Here is a 27,010-nt window from a genome sequence, read left to right as displayed (position 1 = left end):
TGAGGACGGTGCACACTCTGGACAAGTTCATGACCTTGGCCTTGGCCATTCTCACCCTGTGAGGGAGACATACCTAGGGGAGGGCCAGAGGTAGGCTGGTCTAGGGTAAAGCCTAAAGAGTATTTGGAAATGAGAATAAAACCTCTATGAAAAATCACACTTTAAAAAAGCTGCAGCTTTACAGCTGGCCCCAGACTCAGGGGGATAAAAAGGAGACAAAGAAGGGTATTTCTGACTTGAATTTAACTACTTCTAAAAGCCTCTGGTCAACTTTTCTTCTTGTTCTCCAAGGTAAGATTATTTTCCCCTTTGGCATTGAAAGGGAAACTACATCAGTTGTGTGAAAAACCAAAAATGATGTATTTTATCAACTTCAAACTTGTCCCAGGGCTTTCTCCCACACTGTGTTAAATAATAGAAGACTTTTTAATTGAATTTCTTTGTGCGTAACATATGCTGGGCGACATTCTGCCAGCATCTCGCTCTAAGCAGCAAAGTGTTCTTCATAAAAGCGTTAAGATCCAGAGCGTCCTTCTGCAGGGAGGGAGGGAACACAGAACTGTAGCAGCTTGAAGTCCCATAAAATCAGTGCCTCTGAAATGTAATTGTCAAAACACATTGCAACAAAGCAGAGGGCAGAGGGGGTATGGATATTTAGAATTATAGAATAAAATCAAAAAAATTAAAAAGAAGAACAGGAAGGAAGGAGGGAGCGAGAGAGGGTACAGAAGGGGGAGAGGACAGCCTGCGGCACGCCTCTGTCTCTAAAGTCGGAGCAGTAACGTTTTCAGGGTCCCGTCAGTCCCTCTGCAGGCTAAATCTGTCCGTTCATTTCCCCTTGACAGCCGCCATCCTTCAGCGGTGGGATTATAAATGGTTGTGTTGTGGGCCGAGGCAATAACGAAGTCTGCACTAACACGCGGCTGTGTCCTTTTTCCCAAGGATCCTGGAGCTTCAGCAGAATGGTGACATGGACATCCTGAAGCACAAATGGTGGCCCAAGAATGGCCAGTGTGACCTGTACTCCTCAGTGGACACAAAGCAGAAAGGAGGTGCCCTGGACATAAAGAGCTTTGCAGGAGTCTTTTGTATCCTGGCGGCTGGAATTGTCCTCTCCTGCTTTATAGCCATGCTGGAGACGTGGTGGAACAAGAGGAAAGGCTCCCGGGTCCCATCGAAAGAGGTACTTGATTGAGTGCTTCCGTGCTCAGTGGAGCCAACAAGTGGGTGGTCTTTCCAGGGAGGGTAATCACCAGGAAGGGGATAATGGGTTGGGGGTGGTCCTTGTTTCTTCTTACCTGGAATATTGAAAATGAATTATTGATGAAATATAAAAACCAATAATGCCAATACCTATGACCATTTTAGGACATCCCAGATAAATAAAGAAGAGACTTGCAGTGTTTGAAAAGACTCATTTCATGTGCCATCAAGGGCTTTAAAATTCTGCCAAATCTCAGGGTAGACTTTCATTCAGTGATTTTCTTAAAGAGTGATTCCCTTGAATTCCAGTCCACAAAGATGCTTGCCATCTTATTTCAATAAGTTGCTTAACTTACAGGTAAATTACTTGTATCTCTAAGATTCAGTCTAGACTATACAATGCCATAGGAAAATAATCAGAATTTGTCTCTTTACCCCCAGTGGCTCCTTCCCTCTATCTGTATGTAGACCTATAGAAGGGATTGTATGTGTTTAGTTCCTTGATGGCTCTAAGCTTAATAAATTAAATCCATAGAGTAGAATCATCCAGGATTAAATTTTTAATAAAATAAAATTAAAATTTTTCCAGAGGTCTGGAAGAATAATTGCAGAGTTACACATAATATCTCTTTGAAAGTAGCATGTGCCTTGTTTTCATCAAAAATCATGGAATTTACAAATTAGCAGAGAAAATATGAAGTTAAAATAAATTGCTTTTAACTTATCTTTTTTCTACTGGACCAAAAAGGTGAAAAAAAAAAAATGTTAATAATGAAATCCTATTCATTCACAAATTGAAATGGAAAACGACCTGAATTTGTTATGTGATTTGATCTGCTGCATAGTTTCAAAGGACAGTTTGAAACTTTCTGGAACTAGACCTTGGCTAACTGATGCTTAGAGCAAATCCTGAGAAGATCTGTTTTAATGCACAAATAAAAATGACTTCTCACATTCATATGAATTTTTACATGCTTATATTCTTTTAAACAGATTTTTTTCTAAAGTAATCTGAGAATTCCTTTCTACTGCCTTGTATGCAAAATTGATCAGCAGCGTATATAGGAAAAGCTTGGCTTACCAAAGATAAAACTTAGCTTCTTACCTATTTGAATGATCATATATTCTAAATTAGCGGAGTATGAACTAAAAAGTAGGTTTCATTGTGGTGTTTTCTTTATGGAATAAGCTTCTGGGTTCTCTATTGACAGTGATTCAATGCAAAAGACCACATTAGTGCAACATTATAGCTGAGATTTCATATTCTCAAAAATCTGGAAATTAAGGACTCCCCAAGCTCCTTATATTTTGAATTACTATATATGATATTAAAATTTTGCATTATTATATCTGTTGATGGATGAGTACATTACAGTTGCTGTGGGAACCATAAAATTATATCTCTCAACCCTCTAAAGTCTCAGTGATAATATTGCATTAATGGATATTTTTTATTGGATTTTAAAATGAGAAAGGAAAAGGAAAAACAGTGATGCACATCAAAATATTTTTCACTGAGGAGCACTATAATAGCACAATGAAAAAAATACATACTCCATTCTAACTCATGACAGCTAATCCAGATCTATGAATAAATATTTTCTCTTCTTATGATTAATAGGTATTTTTAAATCCTCATGAATTTAATTTATTGAACTTGGCTATAAACATGACTGATAAGAGACAATTTTTTTCTTGCCAGTTTTATTTTTCAAACATTGGGCTTTAATGCTCACTTTAAGTGAAAATCCTAAGGATTTATGAATTGGTTTCAACACCAGAAATCTGAGATTTCTCTTCCTTTTACTTTATTAAGTCCCTTCTTACTAAGACTCCATTAGCATAGCTCAAAGCATCTTTGATTTAGAGGCCATTTAGCATAAACCTGGCCCTAGACCAAAGCTGTCATTCGCAGGTCATGACTCGAAGAGGTCTCTGAAGGTCTCACTGACCTCACAATATTGCCTCATTCAGGTACTAAATAACTTGAGTGTAATGACATCCCTCAATTAGAAATGGATTCTCTTGTGTTGAATGTTGCTCTTTCTGAATAATCTCACATCTCTCTGGCCTGAAGAGAAATAACCCTTTAACAGTCACTAACACTTCAGTGTGAACTAGTATATCGTATCACTTACCACCAAGAATGGAAAGTTAAGGTTAGGGAGGGAATAACAGAGAAGAACAGAAACCCAACTTGGAGGGAGACACCTTGAAAAAGGAGGAAGCACATGGAAAGAAGAGGTGTGGAGGGGGAGCAAGTTAAAACCATATTTTTTATTTGTACAGCTTTGCCTAGGTCTGTCCCTGATCTCAGAGAAGGCAATCGCTCTCCTATTTTTGTAGTTGCATGTGACATGTAGAGAACTTTTTGTGCAAGAAAAATATTTATTATAGAAAACCTTATTTCAAAGTCATATTTGTACCCCCAGAACCTAGCACAATGCCTGGCTCATACTAGGTGCTCAATAGAGATTTGTTAAATGCATAAATCCCAAAGTTCAGTTGATTACCTATCATGTTTGCTGAACTACTTTTTTTTTTTTTTTAACCATGGAAGCTAGTACTGATGAGAACCTTATCTTCTTTTTCTTCATCTCCAGGATGACAAGGAAATTGACCTGGAGCACCTCCATAGACGTGTAAATAGCTTGTGCACAGATGACGACAGCCCCCATAAACAGTTTTCCACCTCGTCAATTGACTTGACCCCTCTGGACATTGACACTTTGCCAACACGACAAGCACTGGAGCAAATCAGTGATTTCAGGAACACTCATATCACCACAACAACCTTTATCCCAGAGCAGATCCAGACTCTTAGCCGCACACTATCAGCTAAAGCTGCCTCTGGTTTCGCCTTTGGCAACGTGCCCGAGCACCGAACTGGCCCTTTTAGGCACAGGGCACCTAATGGGGGCTTTTTCAGGAGTCCTATAAAAACAATGTCATCTATTCCTTATCAACCAACTCCTACCCTGGGGCTCAATCTGGGTAATGACCCAGACCGAGGCACCTCCATATGAGCATCCATCAAAATCTCTTCACTGTTTCTTTCGTAGGACTCCCTGTGCAAGGAGCAACTGTAATATTGTGGGACTAACATGGATGTAACATTTAAAAAAAAAAAATCAGGATTATTAGTAACAATTCTAGTTTCTTCTCTCCACCTTCTCCCTCTTCTCTCTCTCTCTCTTCTATTTCTTTCTCTTTTTCCCTTTCTTTCTGTACATGTCCCTCCACTTTTTTTCATTACTCAACTTGTTCCCCCAGAATATAGTGTACTAGGATCCTATTAGTCCGCTTTTCATATACTGTACTTCAAGTATAGGAAATGTGCACTGAGTATACTAAAAGTATATGCAGGATTAATTTTACATAAAGGCCTCTTACATAACATTTCTCTATTTTTAAAACTATAATTGCAATAACTTCAGTCTTTTTACATTCTTCTGCTGCATCCATACAGCGCTCCACTGCTGTTGAGTGTCCTTTAACTGTGGACCAAAGGCAACCCCTGCAGTGTTTATAAGATAACTTCAAGACCATTCAGGCCACATAATATGAGAATGCAATTTTGTAGGATTACAAAAAAAGCCATTAATACGCCAGTCAAGACTACAGTTAAAACTACTCTCGCACTGCAACAGTGCATATGACCTTTATGTGATTGTACAGTATTAAAAGTTTTTTCTTATGTACAGTAAACTTTATCATATGGCAGAAGCCTCTATTGTGTTAAATAAATTAGTATCTCATCTATATATACATATATATGCACTTATATAATGTGTATATATATTGAAGGGCGGCCATTGCTATTGCAATTCATTTAATAAAGCTTTAGTTTAAAAAAAAAAAAGCATTGTATACAGGAACTATGTATAAGGCAGGGGGTCTTTTCAGTTAGAAAAGGCAGGTTGCTTTAATGTTCTTCTGACTCGCATCGTTTGCCAACAGAGAATATTTTATACTTTTGTTATTAAAACATCCAGGGCGATTTAATATTTGTTCCTAGATGTAACTCCTTTGAGTAGGTTTTGCATTTGTTACTCAGCAGTGTATAAAGCTAACCTTGATAATTTTACTTTTAATGAATTATCTAAGTGGAAAATGCTATCAGCCGGACCACGTCCACAGCAGCACATAGAGTGAGCCCTAGAAGAGTTGAAACGTAGATCGCTGAAGGTTAATAAATTCTCTTCCAAAGCAGAAAGCCAATCGATACAACTGTAGTTGGGGAGAGGTGGGAGCCCTTAAGAAATATTGATGTGGCCTTAATTACTGTCCTACATTACCCTAAAGAAGAAAATGTTATGACCGTACTGGGCTTTTGACTTAACCCTCCCCACCTTTTTATTCAGTTCTATTTGGAGGAGTTATGTATTTTTTACATTCGTGCCAAGTGTATAGGAGGGTGACAGCAAACACGGTGGCTCTTTGTGCACAACCCTTTTAAAGTAGCATTCTTACCTATTAGAAATAGAGAATGAACTTTGTTTGTAACCCTTACATTAAAATGTGGTAAGTAGGAAGCAAGAACTTATCCTGTGTTTTCACGCAGCCATACACTTATTTTAATCTAATTCATTCCGTAGCTAGGATTGATATAGGAATCAACCTATGTGATTTGCTTTAGGAGAAATTAAAAGGTATATTCTTAAGGTATATTATATTTTGATGCTAATTCTGTTCTGGGGAGCATCTTGTACTGTCACTGTTTTTGTACTAAATCTTCAAATATTGTCTACTGTGTAAGGCAGAAAATTTTCTTATCATACAAAAACCATTTTGTTTCCAGGGTAACAAGTACCTAAGTGCATGCACGACTTGTTTTCCCTTGTAACACTCATGATCTCATTCACAACTCTGATTTAAAAAAAAAAAAAAAAAATTCTTTACAACAAGCTATATAGGGACATACCAGATGTTGCCGTGATTTTAGCTATCAACAAACTGTTAATCATGTACAATATTTAAAATAGGCCTATTTTGATGTATTGCCTATTATACAAATACACAAAACACTTTTTGGAGGCCTCAGTTATGAGTGGCAGAGCTTTCTGTGTATAATTTGTCTAAATAATTTGTCTAATAAAAATGTTTTCTAAACTTGCTCTCATACCATTGAAGTCTTAACTATAAAATTTGACAGTGCTTACTCTCTCACAGAACGAACTGAATTTTTCTAAAAATTTATCTTGAGTTAAGTAAAGCATGAAACACATGACGTTTTACTAGCAGAACCATATATGCCAAAAAGAGTGGCTCTCTAAAAACAGTACTGTGTGTGTCTTAAACCAATGAAAGAATGCCTTTCTGCTTTGAAACAACTAGAACTAACAATATATTTGTTTTTCTTCACATATATTTCTATTTGTGATGTCTCTGGGAGCACTTTTTTTGGGAGAGAGTTATCCTGATTCATTTAAACAATGCAACCATGATAAGGATAAAAGGGTGATGGTTTGTTACATCAAAGGAAGGGAGGAAGGAAGGAAAAGAAAGAAAGAGAAAGAAAGGAAGGAAGAAAATTAAGGGTATTTAAACTTAGAATTTATGTATTAATGATTGTTTTGTTATTAGGGAAATATTTGTCATGTTGAATCTATTCATTTGAAAATTAATGACTTCAAGATTATTTCTAATACAGTGTTATTTTCCTCATTTGAGCAACAATATTTTTGTCTAGCATTTAACTCACTCAGTGAATATATATCTGAAAATATATTTAATTAGATTAAAATCTTTGCTGCTCTAAAATTCTATTAAAAGTGATTTTTTTTTTTTTAGATGTTGGAAATATGAGGAACTATATAGATCTAGACTCTCTCTCTGGTTTTGCAAAGAAGAGACTAGAAGATGCTTGCCCAGATGTTTGACAATCTAAGACTTAAAGCTGGGTCCTTTTTAATTATTATTATTATCTAACTCAGCCATGCTTCAGTCATATCCACAGGTCCTCATGGGTTTAAATGCAGGGATGGCTCAGGAACAATGCCTCCACCCAGCCCCCTCCCCAAGCCTAGGCTGCAAATCTCTAGGAACCTTCCCTCCTGTCTGCGGCCAAGTACAGCACGTGAATCAACTTCTCAGGCTACTTCCCCAATGTCAGAGCGTGGGGCAGACCTCAGGCCAGATCCTGCTTCTCTCTGCTTCTCTCTAGTGCTACTTCCTTTAGCCTATCATTGACCTGTTCACACCACTTACCCCAACCTTGCTATTTTGAAACCAGACATTTACCTTATATCCATGCAATTTTCTTCTACTCAGAAGTTGAATTTTTTCCTTTGGTGAATCATTAAGAGAACTGGTTGTCACTTTCAACCACATCAGAACTTATGCACAGGATTTGACTCAGTCATACCTTAGAAAATCATAAGACCTCCTTTCTTCCCTCATGCATATGCAGCTACATACAGGCAATTTGTAGTTTTCATAATTATGTTCTTTTTATCTCCTTTAATTTGGGATTGGTTGTCAACTGAATAAATACTTCAAAAAATAGACCTTGCTAAATGGTACTTCGGTTCATCAATTAAAAAGGAAAAAAAAAGATGAGACGATCACTTAGCCTACCTAATACCTTCCAAGCCACACGGATAACAAACTATTAGTATTTTATAATCAGAAATTTGGAGTGGAGAAACACATTTGGGACTATGAGCATAGTAAATAAGTCAGAGCTAAGAACTTTCATACTGGTAAACATAGGATTTATGCTTTTATATACATCTCCCAATAACTGACAAAATATAATGTTCTCACTAAAAACTGACTTCTTTCTAGAATGTTTTTATTCCTAAAAACAAATCCTATTTCCAATCTTTGTGATCAGATATTAATAAATGACTAAAAAGTACGGCCATAGATATCATTTCAACAAACTGTAGTAAATACTGTCTCATCAAGTAGCATATGAGCTCCCTTGGATTGAAACGACTTACCTAACCTTGAAAAATCAGGAAATAAAGTTTGCTATATTTGACAGACTTAATTCTATCATTTGTTGATTTATTTATTATTTTATTCTCTTAGTGTTCACTCAAAACCCATTTGTGGAAGACACTGTGTTAAGCAGTCACACATGGCGTAGATGGACACATGTGCTTAGAAATGGGTCTGGGTGTGTTCCAATACCCAACTCTTTCCTTGTCCCACATCAACACGCAAGATACAGCAGCCACTAACAGACTTTCTGAGGAGGTGGAACAAGACACCCCAAGACCCTGCAGTCCTCTTTGGCCTTGGCCACTCCAAGTCCCCGGGGCAATCCCTCCCAGTAGTTCTCATGGGCTAATAGAATCTACCTGCTTTGACCCAGATCACCTCCACAAAGAAGACTTGGAGATTTCCCAAGATGCCAGACCATGAAATCTTTACAGAAATGTGAAAATTTCCATAAGCCCCAGGCAAACTCTTTAACCAACCCCTCCTCCTTACCAACAACTGCGTACCTTTCAGAGACATATGCCTACCCTCAGATGTCCATGTCAGGATGATATGGACCACAGGAACTTATTTTCTATCCCTGCAGGTCTAATCACTTGTGATAGAGCTCCTCATTGTTTACATTTGCTTCAAAGGGACTACACAGTGAATCCCTTTTAGGTGACGTCTCGACTTGTATAAACTTTTATTTATATTGCAACTAAGATCCCTGGCCACCTTTCCTGTCACCTAAGATGCAGGATACAGGGTGACCTATGAGCCCAAAGAGTATATAATAGGGTTTTTACAGGAAGACAAGCCAGGAAAACAGCACCCAACCCACACACACTTCCAGAAGAGTAGAAACCTCATGGTTTTGCTCCCTGTGTAGAGATCCAAAGAGGCACAGAACAATTACACACCACATAATGATTCCCCCTCCATGAGGATAGAAATGGACTGAAGGAGCAGTCACTCATTTTCTCACCTGAATTTCCCAAATTTCCCTGGTTTCAATCTTTCTCATTTGTTTTATTGCCATGCAATCTTAGTAACAGAGCAAAAATTTTTGAAATTTTTTTTCATTATCTAAAAGCTCTTCCTGAACTTGTTGTTACACACAAGAAAGGACAAAGTGACACCTCTTTACTGAGTTCGCACACTTCCTAGAATTTCCTCAGAGTGGGGGAAAAAACCGGTTGTGCTATTTTGACATGTCATTACTTATCCTATGCTGTAGGAATGGCTCTCTAGCCTTCAGGAGGAATGAGGGCCTGGTTTCCCTTTGGAAAAACCCTATAGGTTCTTGCCTCAGAATTAGCAAAACATTTCAAAAGTCTCAACCGATCTGCAATGAAATGGAAAATTCACACCATTTTCAGGATGACATTAATTCACATTAATTAAAAACTAATTAAGCTTTCATAACAGATGCTTTAGAAGGAGAAACATATGTCACAAAATCAAAAAATGATACATCAGAAGTAGGGAGGGTTGAGAAACAGCGCTCTTAATAAATATTTTGCTTGCCAAAAGATTTGAAATGTGAGTAGAAGGGACATCTTAGTTTTTCAAAACGCTATGTCTAATTTTTAAATTGGTTCTACTGAAAACTTTTGGGAATTAAGTAGCCTACATCTGTGGCTATTTTTAATTTTTAAAAATTGGACATCAATTCTAAAACAAAAAAGACTACAACTTGCTTATTCACTACACAAAAGATTCATGAGGGGGACCTTTGAGAATTAGTTCCTCTAATGTGTAATAAACAAGATTCAATTTGCAAAAGTTTAAATTATATAAAACTTTTCAGAATCAGCCACTTCCTGGAGCAAGGGACACCTCTATCTACTTCACACTTATAGTTAAACATTCAATTCCTTTCTAAAATTTCATTACAGTTGACTTTCAAATTAATGCTAAACCTCTATTAATATCTGTTTCATAAGTTATCTATAAGATATGTTTTTTAAAAATACACACACACTAAAATTAAGTTGAAAATAGAGGCATCGCTTATCCAGCTCATTTAATGCACTTTATTATTCTAGAAAGAGTTATTGAATCTCTAATATGTTCAAGTACTTCCATAAGCAATGTTAAGGAGAGCTTTGAACATCAACTTCTAGATAGATAATAGCCATGTCATATATCTAATTGACATAATTGATATTCGATATTAAATACAGAACTCTCATTCACGTATGATCTTGTTTAATGAGTATATTACTTCTTACTGTACTTACTTACAAATGAACATATTAAAAATAAAAATAAAAATAACTAAGCCTCACTGGTGCATGACTAAGCATTTTAAAATTTACTGTTCACTCACTCAGGTTTCCCCATGGAAATATCATGGTAAAACTGTTCATAAACTGAGCAACAAGTATAGAAAATCACTCCTCACATGTGTAACCTCCAACTTTTGGTGTGCTCAATTAACATGGTAAGTCGTATAATATAGTTCAATCACCAACAATTAATATATTTTAATTAATTTTCTTGTTGATCATCACTATATGAAATTTTTAATTCTTACTCCACAGTCATGATTATGTCTTTAAAAAAAAAAACAAGCATTAGTAATGTACATAAACTTTAGTAAAGCTGAAGAGAGATTATTAAGAATAAAACAACCACACAAGATCAATCAGTCCATTGACTAACACTTTTGTGAGCACCTACTATAAGCAAGGCACCGTAGAACAGAGATTTCCTAACTGGCACACCAAGGCACACTCCTGAGTCAACAAGTTTCCCAGGGTGCTGAGGTATTGACCCCCCTCCTGTCCAGGGTGGTTGAGATGAGCCTCTGGTCTGGAATTCCATCCATGAGCAGTTCTATTCACTTACACCTGGCCTTTCCAGAAAGCTCCCAAAGTTGTAGAAACAGAATAGAAATGTTTGAAAAGTTAAATACAAATTCATAGCTTAAGTAACATCAGAAGACTAGAATATAAATTATATCATGATGCAGAATGCATTCCATTGTCAAGTTAGTTGATAGAAAAAATATTCAATGAGAAGAGAAGAAGAAGGCTGCCTAACATAGGATAGTTTCCCAGAATAAGTGGAAATTTAGCCTAATCACAGAGAATATGGAAAGGTAGGGGGAATGCAAAAGGGCTTCCAAGTGGAGTGCACAGTGCAAGGAAGGCACAAAGATGGGAATGTTCGGAGGAGCAGTAGCCCACAATGTCTGGAACATGGGTTTCATGTCCAGAAGCAGCAGATAGTAAAGCTCAGGTGAGAATGTGGAAAGCCGATAGGCCGGGCTCAAGAGATTGCTCTGTATCCTGTTCATCCATTCATTCCTTCATTCACATACTCGACAGATGTTCACCGAGATCTTGCTATGTGCAAAACACTATCCTAGATGCTGGAGATACACAGTAAACAAGACTCCCTGCCCTCATGGAGTTCACAGTCATTGGGAGAAGACAGGCAGCAAATGGGATAAACAAGTGAGGTATATTAGTCAAATAGCTGATAAGTGCTGTACAGAAAAACAAAAGCAGTGGGAAACTTAAAGTAAGAGTAAGCATTTGCTATTTTAATAAGGTGCCCATGAGTGGCCTCACTGATGAGTTAACATTTGACCGAAGTCTTTGAAAGAGGAAGAGAGTTGGCCAGATCGCCATCTGAGGAAAGAATATTCCAGATGTTGAAAGCAGCTAGTACCAGGGCTCTGAGGCAGAAGTGTGCTGGGCATATCTGAAGAACAGGAGGATGATCCGTGTGGCTGAATCAGAATGAGGGGTGAGAGAGAGAGCTCAGGAAGGTAACACAAGGCCCAACTAATAAGGCTTTATAGATGCTGTTAGAGCCCAGAAACCACTGGAGTAGTTGAGCAAAGTGAAATGCCTGTTACTAGATCCAGCAGATTGATTACAGAGCCAGATGTCAACCAAACTTGGGATCAAAGCGCAGCCACTTTCCCACCCTCCCTTGACCCTAAATACTTGCCACCATCTTGAGTGTTCTAGGAGAGTGGCGGGGAGTGTCCGTTTCTGGCCATGCCTCCATTTGAATTTCAGGCCCTGAACCATCAGATTGAGGCCGGGCTGCTATTCACAGAGACTCGTAAGCACGGAGTGTGTGGAGACCTCCAGCGTGGGCAAGGAGGAGCCACTGGAGATTTTTACCAAAGGAGAAACATGCTCTAAAAGGGGGGGTTTAAAAAGATCAAGCTGGTAGAAATTCATAGAACACGATGATAAAGAGGCCAGTCAAAAGCCTGTGCAATAATTCAGGCGTGATCTGGACTTCTGCAATAGCCCAAAAAAGGAAAAAAAGATACAGATGATAGATGTGTTCTGAAGGGAGAATAGAGAGAACCTAATTCAGTTAACTGAATTAACTGAAGATTAACTGGGGGCTGTACAAGGGAAAAAGAAACCAAATATGACTGATTTTTCAAATTCAGATGCTAGAAAAACAGAAATAATCTGGAAGGAAGGAAGGAACTACCAAACAGTGCTAGTCAGAATAGGTTGTTTAATTCTTTACTTTTTTCTTCATTTGAGGGTTAAGGAGAAGAAATCATAGAATTGAGAATTGCTTTCCGTCATTAGGAGCGTCTAAGTGAGGGACTCTGAAGAGATGGGGGGAGGGGTTATCCAGAGTCTATGATTTTTAAACTTCGCTCCCCAGATTCCGGATGGTTTTCCTCGGGATTTAGGGATTTACGGGGCTGGCGTGCCGCGGAGGGGAGGCTCCCTGGGTCTCAGTCTGAGCAGCTCCACTTCCATCTCTTCACATATCTCACTTCTAGTTATGATTTCCCTCACCTTCGAATAGCACATCCTCACAGACCGCCACAACCCCAACTCCGACGTGTTCTCAAAGTAGTCCATTAGCGCATTCAACAACTTTTTTTAAGATTTTATTTATTTATTTGACAGACAGAGATCACAAGGAGGCAGAGAGGCAGGCAGAGAGAGAGGAGGAAGCAGGCTCCCCCCTGAGCAGAGAGCCTGATGCGGGGGGCTCTATTCCAGGACTCTGGGATCATGACCTGAGCTGAAGGCAGAGGCTCTAACCCACTGAGCCACCCAAGCGCCCCGAATTCAACAATTTTGATTGTCCATTTGATTATTTTTCCTCACGGTTGGTCTTTGTAATGTGTTGAAAGTTGCCCCTACTGGTTCTTTGAAATGCTGCTGAACAAGCCTCCTCGCCTTTTCTCACCTGAGGCTGATCCCATTTCCCACACAGTGAATACTCAGAATTGACCAAACTATCCTGTCTTATATATGGTGATCCTGACTCAGATCCCATAACTGGCCTTGAAATACACCCAGTATCTCCAATGTCCTTAAAGGAGAGGATGAGCTAGAACAGAGTCCCTTTGCTTTACTGAAATGACCAGGGAACAGTCATACTGACTAGAAAGCCAAAAAAAAAAAAAAAAAAAAAAAAAAAAATTTAAACATGAACTTGTCTTTTAAAAGGAACAGATTAGGGGCGCCTGGGTGGCTCAGTGGGTTAAGCCGCTGCCTTCGGCTCAGGTCATGATCTCAGGGTCCTGGGATCGAGTCCTGCATCGGGCTCTCTGCTCAGCAGGGAGCCTGCTTCCCTCTCTCTCTCTCATCTACTTGTGATTTCTCTCTGTCAAATAAATAAATAAAGTCTTTAAAAAAAATAAAAAATAAAAAAATAAAAGGAACAGATTAAAATAAGCCCAATCCTTACAAACACCCACTATGTGAAAGCCAGTATATTTGGAACTATAAGTGAAATCAAACATCTGTGGAACTAACATGTTTGGTTCCTGTAACTGTTGTGTGCTTTTAGTTCTGAATCTCTCCCCTCAAGAGTTCAGAAAGCATCCACTAACGCAGTTAAGAGTACTATAAGAAAATCAAAAGGTACGTCTGAAATACTCGTCATCACCAATCTTAACCTCTGAGAGTTTAAGAGGTTAGCTCTCACCAAGCAGGCCATCAAAAAGACTACTGGGATTTGGTTCAGGATGTTGTCTGTCAGTTTTAACTGTCTTTCAACACTCAGGTGATGATAATGTTTCACTTTTAAAAGGTCAAAGATGGTTTCCAATTCCAAGCCAAAAAAAAAAAAAATGTCATATATCAAATACAAAGCAAGAAATAGGTAGCATGTATCTCTCTGAATCAAGAATAACTTTGATAAAACCTGCTTTTCAAATGGTTTGAGAATACGATCCCTTACAATTTACTCTTGCCCCAGGGTCTCACTTAAAATACAAGCCATGAGTCACACACTCACATACACACAACTACTCTTTCTTTTCCTATAAAAGAGATAGCACCCAAACTGTGTACACACATTGTATTGAATATCTGCCCAAGGTAAGAATGTCAAGGTAGTTTGCAGAGTCACACATTTCTGAATTGTGCTGCATGAAATATATGGCCTATATATTTAGCTAGAATTATTTCAGGTGTAGGGGCTTTAATCCATTCTCATCTGAAGATGTAAGTTGCCCATTTCAGCATCAATTTTTGTCCTTTACAAGCCAATATATATGTTCTCCTAAATTTAACAACCTTGGGGATGGAGGGCATGCTGACCATATACTGGACACAGTGCTAGGAACAACCTACAGGTTTCACTTGTAAATTTGCTGTTACTGATACTGATCGAACAGTTTAAAAACAAAACACAACCTCAGTCTCTAGAAAGTTAAGTCAGTTGGCCAAGGTCATGCAAATATTAAGTGACCAAAATGGAATTCAAATCCACATAACTCTCACTCAGAAACTCATGCCCTTTCCATCACAGCAGGCTGCTCCGGACATCAAAGAGAGATGGAAGGTAAAAAGGCCTTCACTGCTGCAGGGGGATTTGAACACTATGCGGATCCATAAAAATCAGCTGGTCCTTACAAGCTGACTGTATTTTTGATACAAAAACTATAAGTGGTAAATAAAATATTCATAAAAGATTACTATAAATGATGCCTGCGTCTTAGTCGCTTAGAAAACAGAAACAGAGTCTGATACCCGCCATACGAGCATCTGCCGTAGACACTGCTCAAAGTCCAACAGGTTTGCTGGGTTCTTCATCTTGTCAATGATGTCAGCGAGCTTTCCGTCTTCTTCGCTGCTTCCTTAGCATCCTTCTAATGGAAACACTGGAAAAACAAAGCCCTGTCGAGTCACCTCACATGATGCTCTCCTACCTGACCCCCTTTTTTCCAGCGTTACTGCTACCAGACAAGTTTAAACACGCTAGCCCCTGTGGGAAAACATTACAAACTTCACTCTTTCCCAGCACATATCCCTCCTAAACATCTTCCTAGGTGATCTTACTATATTACTTCTCAGGTCAGGTCACTCTAGGATTTCATTTTTCCCCCCATGGCATTTTTTTTTTTTTAAGATTCTATTTATTTATTTGACAGACAGAGATCACAAGTAGGCTGAGAGTCAGGCAGAGAGAGAAGAGGAGGAAGCAGGCTCCCCCTGAGTAGAGAGCCCCTATAGGGCTCGATCCCAGGACCCTGGGATCAGGACCCGAGTCGAAAGCAGAGGCTTTAACCCACTGAGCCACCGGGGCGTGCCCCACCCATGGTATTTCTATGGTCCGCTAACAAATGGCGAAGCACCTCGGCCAAGCATCTCTCCTGGCAGGAAGTACTAAGACAGCCTTCACAGAAAGCAATATTTGAGCCAAGGAGGTAGGATTTTGACAATGAGAAATATGAATGTGCACGCGAACAGCTATGTGCAAAGAGGAAATGGGAAAATATAATGGACAAGTTTGGGGTCAAGAATAAGGCTCTTTGGCTTGAAAGAGAAGGTCCTATGGAAACAGATAGAAAATAAGGTGAGAACCAGTTCGTAACATTTTCAGAGTCCATCATATATATATACACACACGCACAAATATCTCCACACATGCCAAGATGCTAGGCAGTGCAGAACATAGACATAAGCATGCAAGATCTCAAAGCTATTATGGAAAAGATGTCATGCATATGCATAACTACAACATAAGGCAAAGCATGATGGATTCCATAAAAGGGATGCAACATATTATAGGTATTGAAGGGAGAGATGGTACTCTTCCAGGTGTCCTTTTATTGAAAAACAGTGATTTTATGTTTTGGGTGTTTTTTTTTTAAGATTTGAGTTATTTATTTGACAGAGGCAGAGAACATGAGCAGGGGAACAGCAGACCGAGTGAGTAGCAGGCTCACCACTGAGCAAGGAGTCCCAGTCCCAGGACCCTGGGATAATGACCTGAGCCAAAGGCAGACACTTAACTGACTGAGAGCCCAGGTGCCCCAAAATACAGTGATTTTAAATGATACATGATAAGTACTATAAGAAGTCTAAAGTGTTTTGAGAATTTGGAGATAAGCAAGACCTTTCTTCACAGGGGAGGTAAAAAAATCTTTGTGGAGAAGATGGAATAGGAACTAGATTTAACAAGAAGTATAATTTCCAAAGATACAGAATAGGGGGAAAAACATTTTTAGGCGAAAGGAAAGATATGGTCCAACTCACAGAGAAGGAAAGCATAAAACACATTTGAGAAAAATCAAATAATTTGGTTGCAACATATGGCCCATGAAGAGCAGTAAGAACATAAGATGACAGAACTATAAAAATCAAATTCAACCACCTACCTAATGTTTGAGTGTAGTCTCTTTTATAGTCTATTCCATTTTTGAACAGCTGTGAATATTAGTAATATGATAGTGTTTACAGTCTACTGGGGAAGGCAGACAATTTAACAGGCAATGACAATAAATTGTGGTAAGTGCTATAGTAATGGAAATGCAAAGTGATTTGCAACCTAGATCAGGGATAGGAAAAGCTCCCTAGCCAGGATTCCAAGCTATAATTGAGAGTCGGTCAGGCAAAAGGAAGGGGGTGAGCATATGCAAAGACCTAAAGCCAGAGGGCAAGATTTGTTTCTGGAACTGAAAGAAGTCACCCCAAATTGGAACTCAGAGGGAACAGAAAATATCAAGAGAGTAAATTGAAGGGGTAAAAAACGGTCCTCAAAATGCTCCATAAACCACATTAAAAAATGTGTATTTTTTAGGAATAAATTTCCAGGCATGACGAGGTAGCCATTGAAGAGTTTAGAGTGAAGTAATGACTTTCCCATATTCCTATTTTAAAGAATCATTAGAGCTGCCCTTGGAGAAAGCTTTTGCATAGGACAAGATCTGAGAAAGGTAGACCAGTCAGGAAACTTGTGTGGCAATCAAGCCCTAGTCGCATTTCGTAGCTGCAGAAGAAGAAGGGGGTGACAAGATTCTAGGGGGAGCTTTGGTGGGAATGGGGTCTGGGTCTAAGTTTGGGGCCTTTTCTAAAGTTCTTAGTGTAAGTGAAATCATGAGAGGCAACAAAATCATCCAAAGAATAAGAAGCCTATTTAGCAGAAATAAGATCTGGACACAGAACCCTGAGAAAGATCAACACTTGATCACAGGACAGAGGAGTATTCTGGCTAAAAGAAAATGAGGAAGAAAATTTGAGGAGCGAGGAGTCTCAGAAGTCAAGGGAAGAGTATTTCGATAGAGAGCGGTCAGTGTTGTCAACGGTACTCTCAGAGGGAAAAGCACCCATTACAACCAGCATAAGGAAGGTCTTCCAGATCTTGGCAAGAACAGCGTGGAGAAGAATGGTGGATGCGTGAGCCAGACTGTAGGTGGTGGAGGAAGTGGAAAGGCTTATATGCTGCTCTTCCAAGGAACGCAGGGATGAAAGAGAGGAGAAAAAAGAACAGAATGAGATCTGGGAAGGGTGTCTGTTTCAAAGCCATGAGAGACTTGAGCACAGTTAAATACAACAGGAAGGTACAGGTAGTGAGGTCAGTGTTGAGAGTACAGCAGCAAGTGGGGTATTCAAAAGTGGTAAGTTATTGAGCCATTACTTGCGGAATGATTGAGTGTCATGAGATAAACGAGGTTTGTTATGGTGAGCTCAAGTTAAAATGGGAAATACATGCACATATTTACTAATGCTGGCTTAGCTGTAGAAAGAGAAGGAACACACAAACATCATGACAGAAATTTGAGGTTGGATATTCGAAGAAACTGTAGACTCAGGGAGATTAGTTTTTAAGTGGAGTGGAGGATGATATTTGGTTTTTAAAATATCATATTTGAGAGGCTTCTGGGTGGCACAGTCAGTTAAGCCAACGACTTCTGATTATGGCTAGGTCATGATCTCAGGGTCACAAGATGGAGACCTGTATCCGGCTCTGCCCTGAGCAAGGAGCCTGCTTAGGATTCTCTCTCACCCTCGCCACCCCCCTCCTGCTCCTGTCCTCACACACACACTCTCTTTCTAAGAAAGAAAAGAAAACAACAAACAAACAAAAAAATTCATTCCATCGTATTTGAAATGAAGGTAAAATATCCAGGTAGATATATTCAGCAACACACTGGAAAGGCAGAAGCTAGGTTTAGCCAGAACTTTCAGAATTGAAGTCTCAGGATAAGAAGAGAAAAGCCTCATGAGAAGATGGAAAGCTAGTTGATGGGCAATGGACATTCTGAGCAGGAAATTTCACAATCTAAGGACGTTGAAGGATAATTAATCTAGTGGCTTCCTCCTGGATATTAAAAAAAAAAAAAATTTGCAACTTAATTCTGTCAAAAAATATTCTTATAAGAAAATATCTACTTCACCACGTAAGTCAATATCAGTACCTTTATAGGAAGGGCACCATATACATAAACATAAGGGAAATCTAAAGCTTATTTATTGACTGTTCTCCTGTTGAAAATGATCCCCGCCAACGCCCTCGTGTGGTGGCTCTAGGTAGGACCAGGCTTACCCCTGGAGTCTGAATTGCACTGTTCCTTGGCCGCATGATGGAGAACAAATAATTTTATTATTCCGTAACTGCATCTTCGGAGAAAAGAGAAATAAATTTTTTCCCTTCACAATCTTTCTCTTCTTCATATTCATCCTACCCCAAAGTAAGAGTTTAACCATGGATAATTAGTATGCTGACAATAGTCTAAATTAATAACAAATACAAATGCTAGTTAGATGGCCAAAAGGTTTTTTTTAATGATTCAAATTTTCAGTAAATAAACATAGAAATGATTTTTAATTGCTATTTTAAATTGCTATTTTTACAGTTTTGAATCTTATCTAAATTAACTATTCTGAAATTTAATTGGAAATAAGGAAAAACACTAATGCTATCGCTATATATGTAAAAATATTTAGAAATATTGAAGACATTGTCCAAGCTCCATACCAACTAATAATTAGTTTTTAAATAAAGAAATTGCTAATACTCCATTTATGACTTCACTCTATAGACTCATAGCCTTATATTCAGCTAATGCTTCCTCCTATCTAATACACAAAAATGAACTTAGCCAGTGACCCCCCCAACATTGTCAACATCAATTTTCCAATTCAGCACCAAAAAGTACATTTTAGGATATTCTTGGTGTCACATTTTTTCTTTATAAAACATTAACAGAAATTATAGTAAAATATCCTACATAGCCTCACTTTGTTCTATCTCCGTTAGATTAACATGGGACACACTATACTGTATTTGAAAAAAAATTCCAGTAAGATCAATTTATGAGTAGTTTTGGAGAGCAGTTGTTACATAAGACTCAAATATCCACAGACTCTTTAAAATTGATAGAGTGTAAGTTTCAGAAGTGTCTGAATCTCTAGAGAATTTTAGAAAACTCTGAACATTTTAACAAATAGAAAAAAACTGAAGGGCTTCTCTGTATATAGCTAAAACATTAGCAAGTGTTTCTCTTAATTACTATTTAGAATATACTACAATAAAATAAGGTGAATAGTTCAGTATAATTTTCTAAAATGATTACTTAGACTCTAAAATTGAAAATAATGTAAAATAAAAAATCCTCAATTTACAAAAAGTTCTCATTTCTAGAAGTTCATTTATAAGTCACTTATTTTGAGCACATGGTGTATTTCTTGGGGTGGGGGGTAAGGGTGGGGATATACATAATGGTTGCTTTTTAGGTTAGCTTTCAAAAAATGTTGTTTAACAATTAACACAATTAAAATATTTCCCATAAGATGATTTAAATGCAATATTTTTACACTAGGTTCTTACACAAAGAAAATACAGCAATATGAGAAAGCATAACATTTTAAATATTTTAGAACACTGTACACTGAGAAAATAGTTTTAGTGTTATCATCAAGAACATGGAGTCTAAAGGACAGCTTTCATATCCATTGTTTGTCAGGTCAGCTACCCTAGGCAAGTTATTCAATGTCTCTATATTTCATTTTCCTCATCCATGAAATAGAAATAAAAATAAGACACTCCTTAGTTTTGTTGAAAAGACTTCATGCCTTAACATTAAGTTCAAGGCCCGGGGCGCCTGGGTGGCTCAGTGGGTTAAGCCGCTGCCTTCGGCTCAGGTCATGATCTCGGGGTCCTGGGATCGAGTCCCACATTGGGCTCTCTGCTCAGCAGGGAGCCTGCTTCCCTTCCTCTCTCTGCCTGCCTCTCCGTCTACTTGTGATTTCTCTCTGTCAAATAAATAAATAAAATCTTTAAAAAAAAAAAAAAAAAAAAAACATTAAGTTCAAGGCCCTTAAAATAGTTCTTTGTTCACAGGAGGCCCCAAACAGTGTTATAATGATATCATTCTGCACACTAGTGTTTAGTAAAATTCAGGAATTAATCAAATATAGATGCTGCAAGAGTGCAAAATATGGTAAAAGCTAACATTTTATCTTTCAAGCCAACTTTAAGGTCTTCATTGAAAATGATGTGCAAGTGAAAATAGATGCATTTGCCACTCTAATACTTAGTAAGTTTGGACAGTTGTGAAACTTTGCAATATAAAGTAAAAAAAAAAAAAAAAGCATTCAAATTTTAGAAGTATAAATTTTTTTTCCAAAGAAAGTAGACTGTTAAATATGCAATAAAACTACTTCACCATCCTTTCAGGGTCAAAATTGTACTTCTGATCATGTATTAGAATTTGTTGCAGCCTAAATATCTCTGAGGTTTAGGAATGTAAAGAAGGAATAAATAAATAAAAACAAAAAAATGCAAAGACACTTCTGCAACATTATCATACCCAAAGGCAAGGTGGAAAACAGTGAGGTAAATCTTTTCTAGACACTCCAGGGTGCCTGGGTGGCTCAGTCAGTTAAGCTGCCTTAGTTAGGCTCTGATCATGATCCCAGTGAGCCCCACATAGGGCTCCTTGCTCAGCAGGGAGCCTGCTTCTCATTCTGCCTGCTGCTCCCCCTGCTGTTTGTTCACTCTCTCTCTGTCAAATAAATAAATAAAAATATTTAAAAAAAAAAAAAAAAAACTCTACAGACTAACATGAAAATTAGTCTTTTAATATTAAAAAGAAAAACTTTCTATTTTCTGTCCAAAAAAAAAAAAAAATTAAAGAGGAAGATTGCTAACATTAGATTTCCTTTTTTAAAAGATTTTACCTGAGCGCCTGAGTGGCTTAGTGGGTTAAGCCTCTGCATTTGGCTCAGGTCATGATCTCAGGGTCCTGGAATCAAGTCCTGTATGGGCTCTCTGCTTAGCGGAGAGCCTGCTTCCCTCTCTCTCTGCCTGCCTCTCTGTCTACTTGTGATCTCTCTCTGTTAAATAAATAAATGAAATCTTTAAATAAAAGATTTTACCCACTAAAAATGTGTTCATTCTTCAAATTAAAGTGGAGACAGAAGAAGAGATCAGGACAATTTCTGACGCCACCAGTATTTGATGTTAGCTGAAATAGTGACAAACGCAAGGCTACAGCGCTGAGGGAAATACAAGGGCTGACAGAGTCCCTTGTTTCCTTGTTTGTTTGTTTGTTTGTTTCCTCCAATCTCTCTTTAGGGAAGAGAAGAACATTAAGTTTTCGTCCTCCTCTGTTCGGACTCCCTGCTCTCTTTTACAAAGCCAGACGGTGGCGCTGTGGTACCATTTGTCGAGATTTTAGCTTCAATTCCCTGGGGCTTCTGTAAGCAATAGCATTTTGTGAAAAGTCAAGCCCTCTTTTGAAAAAAAAATATTAAACACACGTTATTCTTCTTTTTAGTGGTAAATGAGCCCACCATTTAAGTCCTTATGGTTATTTTAATGTTTACTCTCTTTACAAAGATGTATCTAAAACCTATACATATAGTTAACTTACACTTTCTAAAAGATTGAAAGGTTGTAGCATTTCATGTTATTGTTTTTTTTCTTAGCCCATGGAAATAAAAATAACAAGTGATTATATTTTGTCCACATTGTTTTCAAATATCCTTAATTTATATATAAAGTCCTATGACACCTCCTAACCCTGACCCACTACCCAGATCTTCGGAAAAAAAAAAAAAAAATTAAAGACTTTTCTCAGCAAAGGTAAGCTCAGGGTTGGGTTGGGTTTGGTTTTTAGGATTTCATTTATTTTATTTCAGAGGGAGAGAACACAAGCAGGGGGAGTGGTAGAGGGAGAGGGAGAAGCAGACTCCCCACTGAGCAGGGAGCCCAACAGAGCTCCATCCCAAGACCCTATGATCATGACCTGAGCCTAAGACAGACATTGAACTGACTGAACCACCAAGGTGCCCCAAAAGTAAATTCAGTTTTAATCCCAGTCCTCTCTCAACTCTCTCAACAATTGGTGAAAATGCTTGTTTCTCTTGAAAGTGGTATTATAAGGTTTATCTGGCGATGCCTCTAATTATCTTGACTCTTTCTTTCTCTGTGGATCTCATTAAATCACCTTTTTGTAAGTCTGGGTTTTATCTGATTTATACCACAAAGATAAAAATTGAAAACCGAGTTGGTTGATGCATAATTATGAATTGGGTCATTTTCTTCCCCATCCACATTGCTGCCAATATTCTTCCCCTTTTACCTTTGGTCCAAGCTGAACAAAAATCACTTTGGGAAATCCAACCATACTTCCTTCTGCCCCACTTTGAACTCCAAATAAAGTGAATGTGCAAACAACACAGAAAACAATGCGACTATCAGAATATATCCAAGTAGACATATCACAGGTGAAAAATAAAGCCCAAGAAGAAAGATCAGGAAAGGGCAACATGCACTTTGAAAATCTGTATACCAAGAGCTCCTGTAACCAAGGTGCAGTCTGAATATCACTACACTATCTTGCTGAATGAGTGGGGGTGGAGAGAAGGATTCATGGTAGGCACGGTGCCCCAGCTGGAGGGACACCTGTTCCTCTGCCTGACGCTGCAGCTACTGCTCCAGGGAGGTCCCTGAAGCATGAAACTTCAGATTTCAAGGATTTTCCCACCTCTTCTAGATAACTTGGGAAACAGGATCCATCCATGCGATGTAGCTGCAGCCCTCTGTAATTACTTTTTCTTTTCTTTTCTTTTCTTTTTTAAGATTTTATTTCTTTATTTGACAGACAGAGATCACAGGTAGGCAGAGAGGCAGGCAGAGAGAGAGGAAAGGAAGCAGGCTCCCTGCTGGGCAGAGAGCCTGATGCGGGGTTCGATCCCAGGACCTTGGGACCATGACCTGAGCCGAAGGCAGAGGCTTTAATCCACTAAGCCACCCAGGCGCCCCTGTAATTACTTTTTCAATGGAAACTATGTTCTTTTCCAAACAAAACCCTAGGTCAATGACCAATATGCCAAACAGATTAAAGTATTTTAAAAACATATTTACCCCACAGCTTAAAATTTATGAAATTTACTTACCGAATAGCAATAAAAGAAGAAAATGGGTGGCCATTCTAGACCAAAGACTGAGATTCTGCTTACTTTGGTCTTTTAATGGGCCCACATGCAAAATTACTATAGAATGGATCTGTACCATAGAATTTGAGGGAAGCCATTCCTAACCTGCTTTGATGATGGCTTATTTCCCTATGAGACAAAAAAGATTACACTGGAAATAATTGGATTCTAATAATGAAGATAAAGACATTGATCTATATAACATGCTTTAAAAGCCCTGTTCTGGAACAATGCCCTGACTCACCACTCCCAGCCCCAGTCCCATTTCATTAGGCAACTTTCAATTCTTCCTATGTGTGGAGTTGGTTTCCAACTTGGTTCTGTGGGAATTCCAACCATTGCCAATGGCTGTCTATAATTTAACATGCTTTTTCCCCTCTATTTCAATAGTCCTTGTAATATTGAGATGTACTTAAGACCAAAGAGTTTGAGAAAACATCTTCCTGAATTCCACAATGCCGCTTAGTCCTTTTGGGCGCAAGACGCCTACGTTCAGTAGAATTTTCTGATGAATGATGAGGTGAGGCTGACTCTCAAAGCTTCAGAAGCTCTTCAGATGGAGGAAAAAGGAAAGGAAATGAGAGGGGCACCCTGTCTCCTCAGCGCGCCTCCCTCAGCCAGTTTTCGCATCTTGGCTCTCTCCTCTAGAGCTTTATAAAAATCAAAAGGGGAAAATGAGGTGGCAAGAAGGATAATGTCAAGAACCCTGCCTGTTATCAGGGACCAGTTGTGGGTTATCAATTTAACCTAAAGTGGAATTCTCTTTGAAAGAAAAAGGCTTTCTTACTTTCCCCATCTATAGCCATTATGTACATATGTACGCATATATATGATTCACCTGATTGCAGACTTTCTTCCTAGAGACTGAATAAGTTGATAGAATGCAATTTGTTTCCATCATAAATGCTTCTCCAAACTATAAAATCAAACCCCTAACCGAATTTCTATCAGGGTGTCTCTACTTTGGAGCATAAATGATAGGTTCCTTTTTAGATGGCGGTGATAGGTCTGTGGAGTTTTATTTCCAGGGAGACAGGGCAGGATTTGCTGCTATGCAGACTGAATAATGTTGGAAGCCAACATCATGTCACATTTTGTGTGCACTTTCCAAAGATTAATCCAAGCGTTACAAATGGGACACAGACTGCCATTGTCCCAGGGACACTTTAATAACCCATACCTACAATATTCAACCTGTTGTTTGCATAGGGACAACTTTGGGACACAAAAACCCACCAGAACGACTTGGGGAAAGGAGCCACGGAGAGGCAGAGACCCAGGCGCCACGGCACCTCCACATTTCATCCTTCATGGCAAATGAGTCTGTTTGGAGTTTATTTATGTTTGGGGATGGGGGTCGTGCGGCTGGCTTTCTTCAAAGCACCTCAGTGAGCGTGTCTTAGATCTGCTGCACTCTAACTTGGTTTCTCCCTCGCCTGCACTTTCAAGCAGGCTTTGCCAACTCGCAGATAATTCTTGTTTTGTTTTGCATAATGCTGCTCAAATTAAGTAACATGGCCACATGCCCTCAGGATTTAAATCGCGCCTGGCCAGCTTCTTTTCTTTTTTGCCCTATCCCCCTCCTTTCCTCATGATTCTTGGCATCTGTTGTTCCACTAGGATATTCTTCTCGAATGGAAGACTCAGTAGAGAAAGAGGAGAAGAACTCATAATTGTCGCATTCCCCAGTTCGTCCGTCACATTTGAGCACGCCTCTACAGCTCTTGACTATTATTACTTTCTTATTTACTCTAGAAAGCGAATACTAATGGCCTATGAGATCAGAACGGATAACCATGTTTCATTTTAAGTTGAAAATATCAGTAACATTTTTCATGTAAGATATTCGTAGCATCGAGATAGAAACATGAAAAAAAAATGAACAGAATCACTTAGTTAGGATATATTTAATCCTAGTTGCTTTGAACAGTCTCCTAAAAATAACCTTTTTCTTTTCATAAAACGCTATTACCTTATGGTAGTACTACATATCAATCGTAAGCCATTCACTTAATTTCCACTTTGATGACAGGTTTTAATGATGTGAAAAGTAGCAAAAAAAAAAAAAAAAAAAAAAAAAAAACCAGGAGAAAATAACACGAAAAGCTGCTAGCATCCATTTTGCTAAAGGACTTGTTCCTACAATTTAAACTTAAACTTGTTACTTATTTAAATAAGTGTCAACAAATCCATAATTAACATTTCAAATTTACTTTTAGTGCTCGATGTCATTTTTTTTTTAAGATTTTATTTATTTATTTGACAGACAGAGATCACAAGTAGGCAGAGAGGTGGAAGCAGGCTCCCCACTGAGCAGACAGCCTGATGTGGGGCTCAATCCCAAGACCCTGGGATCATGACCTGAGCTGAAGTCAGAGGCTTTAACCCAATGAGCCACCCAGGTGCCCCTCGATGTCATTTTTTAATCAAAATTACTGTATATTTCTAACATCTTATTTTTGTTTTTATTACCATTCTTATAACCAGGTGGATCAGGACAAGCTGCTCTTTGGTTTCTATAAATATTATTAACCTTGAGATCTAAAAATAATACGACTGCATGGGAATATGTGTATGACGCAGTCAGTTGCGTCTTAAAAGCGAGTATTAATGGCAAGTAGTTCATGTAGAAACTGTGTAGATTGTTTTGACTTTATGAGCGAACTTTGAGGTAACAGTGTGGCCCAGCAGGCGGGGGAAAGAGTAAGAGTTCAGGGAGCGCTTGGAGGGACCCAAGTTTGTTCTCTGCCTGGGGGATGGGGGGGTGTTCCCCACAAGGCTGGAATAAAGCTGTCGGCTGACTTGTATCCATTCCTGGAGCCAGGGAGTCTCTTCTAAGTTCATTGGGTGTTGAAAGAACTCCATTCCTTGTAGTCATAGGTTCCGCATCCCCTCTTCTCTTCCGCTGATGTTTGGTCGGTCAGGGGCCCCTCACAGACCCTCTCCAATTGGCCGTTTTCATAAGCCCTCTAGTGCTTCAAATCTCCGACTTAGGGAAAGGCCCCGTCCCTTTTAGGGGCTTGCCTGATGAGGTCAGGCTCAACCAGCTCCTCTGACTTGTGATTAACTCAGAGTTAACTGATTAGTAACCTAATCACAGGAGTGATAGTCCATCATACTCACAGGTCCTGCCTACACTCGAGGGGAGAGGATTATACAGAACTCATCTAGCAGCATGTGGGAACTTTGAGGGC

General features: G+C 38.7%; 1 protein-coding gene across 2 annotated transcripts in view; it reads left to right on the top strand.

Moving 5' to 3' along the window:
* Window positions 1-27,010, top strand: part of GRID2 (glutamate ionotropic receptor delta type subunit 2) — a 1,533,206-nt gene that overhangs the window by 1,487,743 nt on the left and 18,453 nt on the right. The window contains exons 15-16 of one of the 2 annotated variants that reach the window (XM_059172716.1): window positions 943-1,183; window positions 3,807-6,319. In XM_059172716.1, coding sequence (XP_059028699.1) covers window positions 943-1,183; window positions 3,807-4,229 — 664 coding nt within the window. In that variant the 3' untranslated portion in view covers window positions 4,230-6,319. Of the gene's footprint in view, window positions 1-942; window positions 1,184-3,806; window positions 6,320-27,010 lie in introns of those variants that run through there. The other variant, XM_059172726.1, reaches the window with a different exon arrangement.

Source organism: Mustela lutreola, chromosome 1 (genome assembly GCF_030435805.1).
Source record: "Mustela lutreola isolate mMusLut2 chromosome 1, mMusLut2.pri, whole genome shotgun sequence".
In the NCBI taxonomy this organism is placed as follows: Eukaryota; Metazoa; Chordata; class Mammalia; order Carnivora; family Mustelidae; genus Mustela; species Mustela lutreola.
Note: the sequence above shows the minus strand (reverse complement) of the source record. Positions and strands in the feature narration are given on the sequence as shown.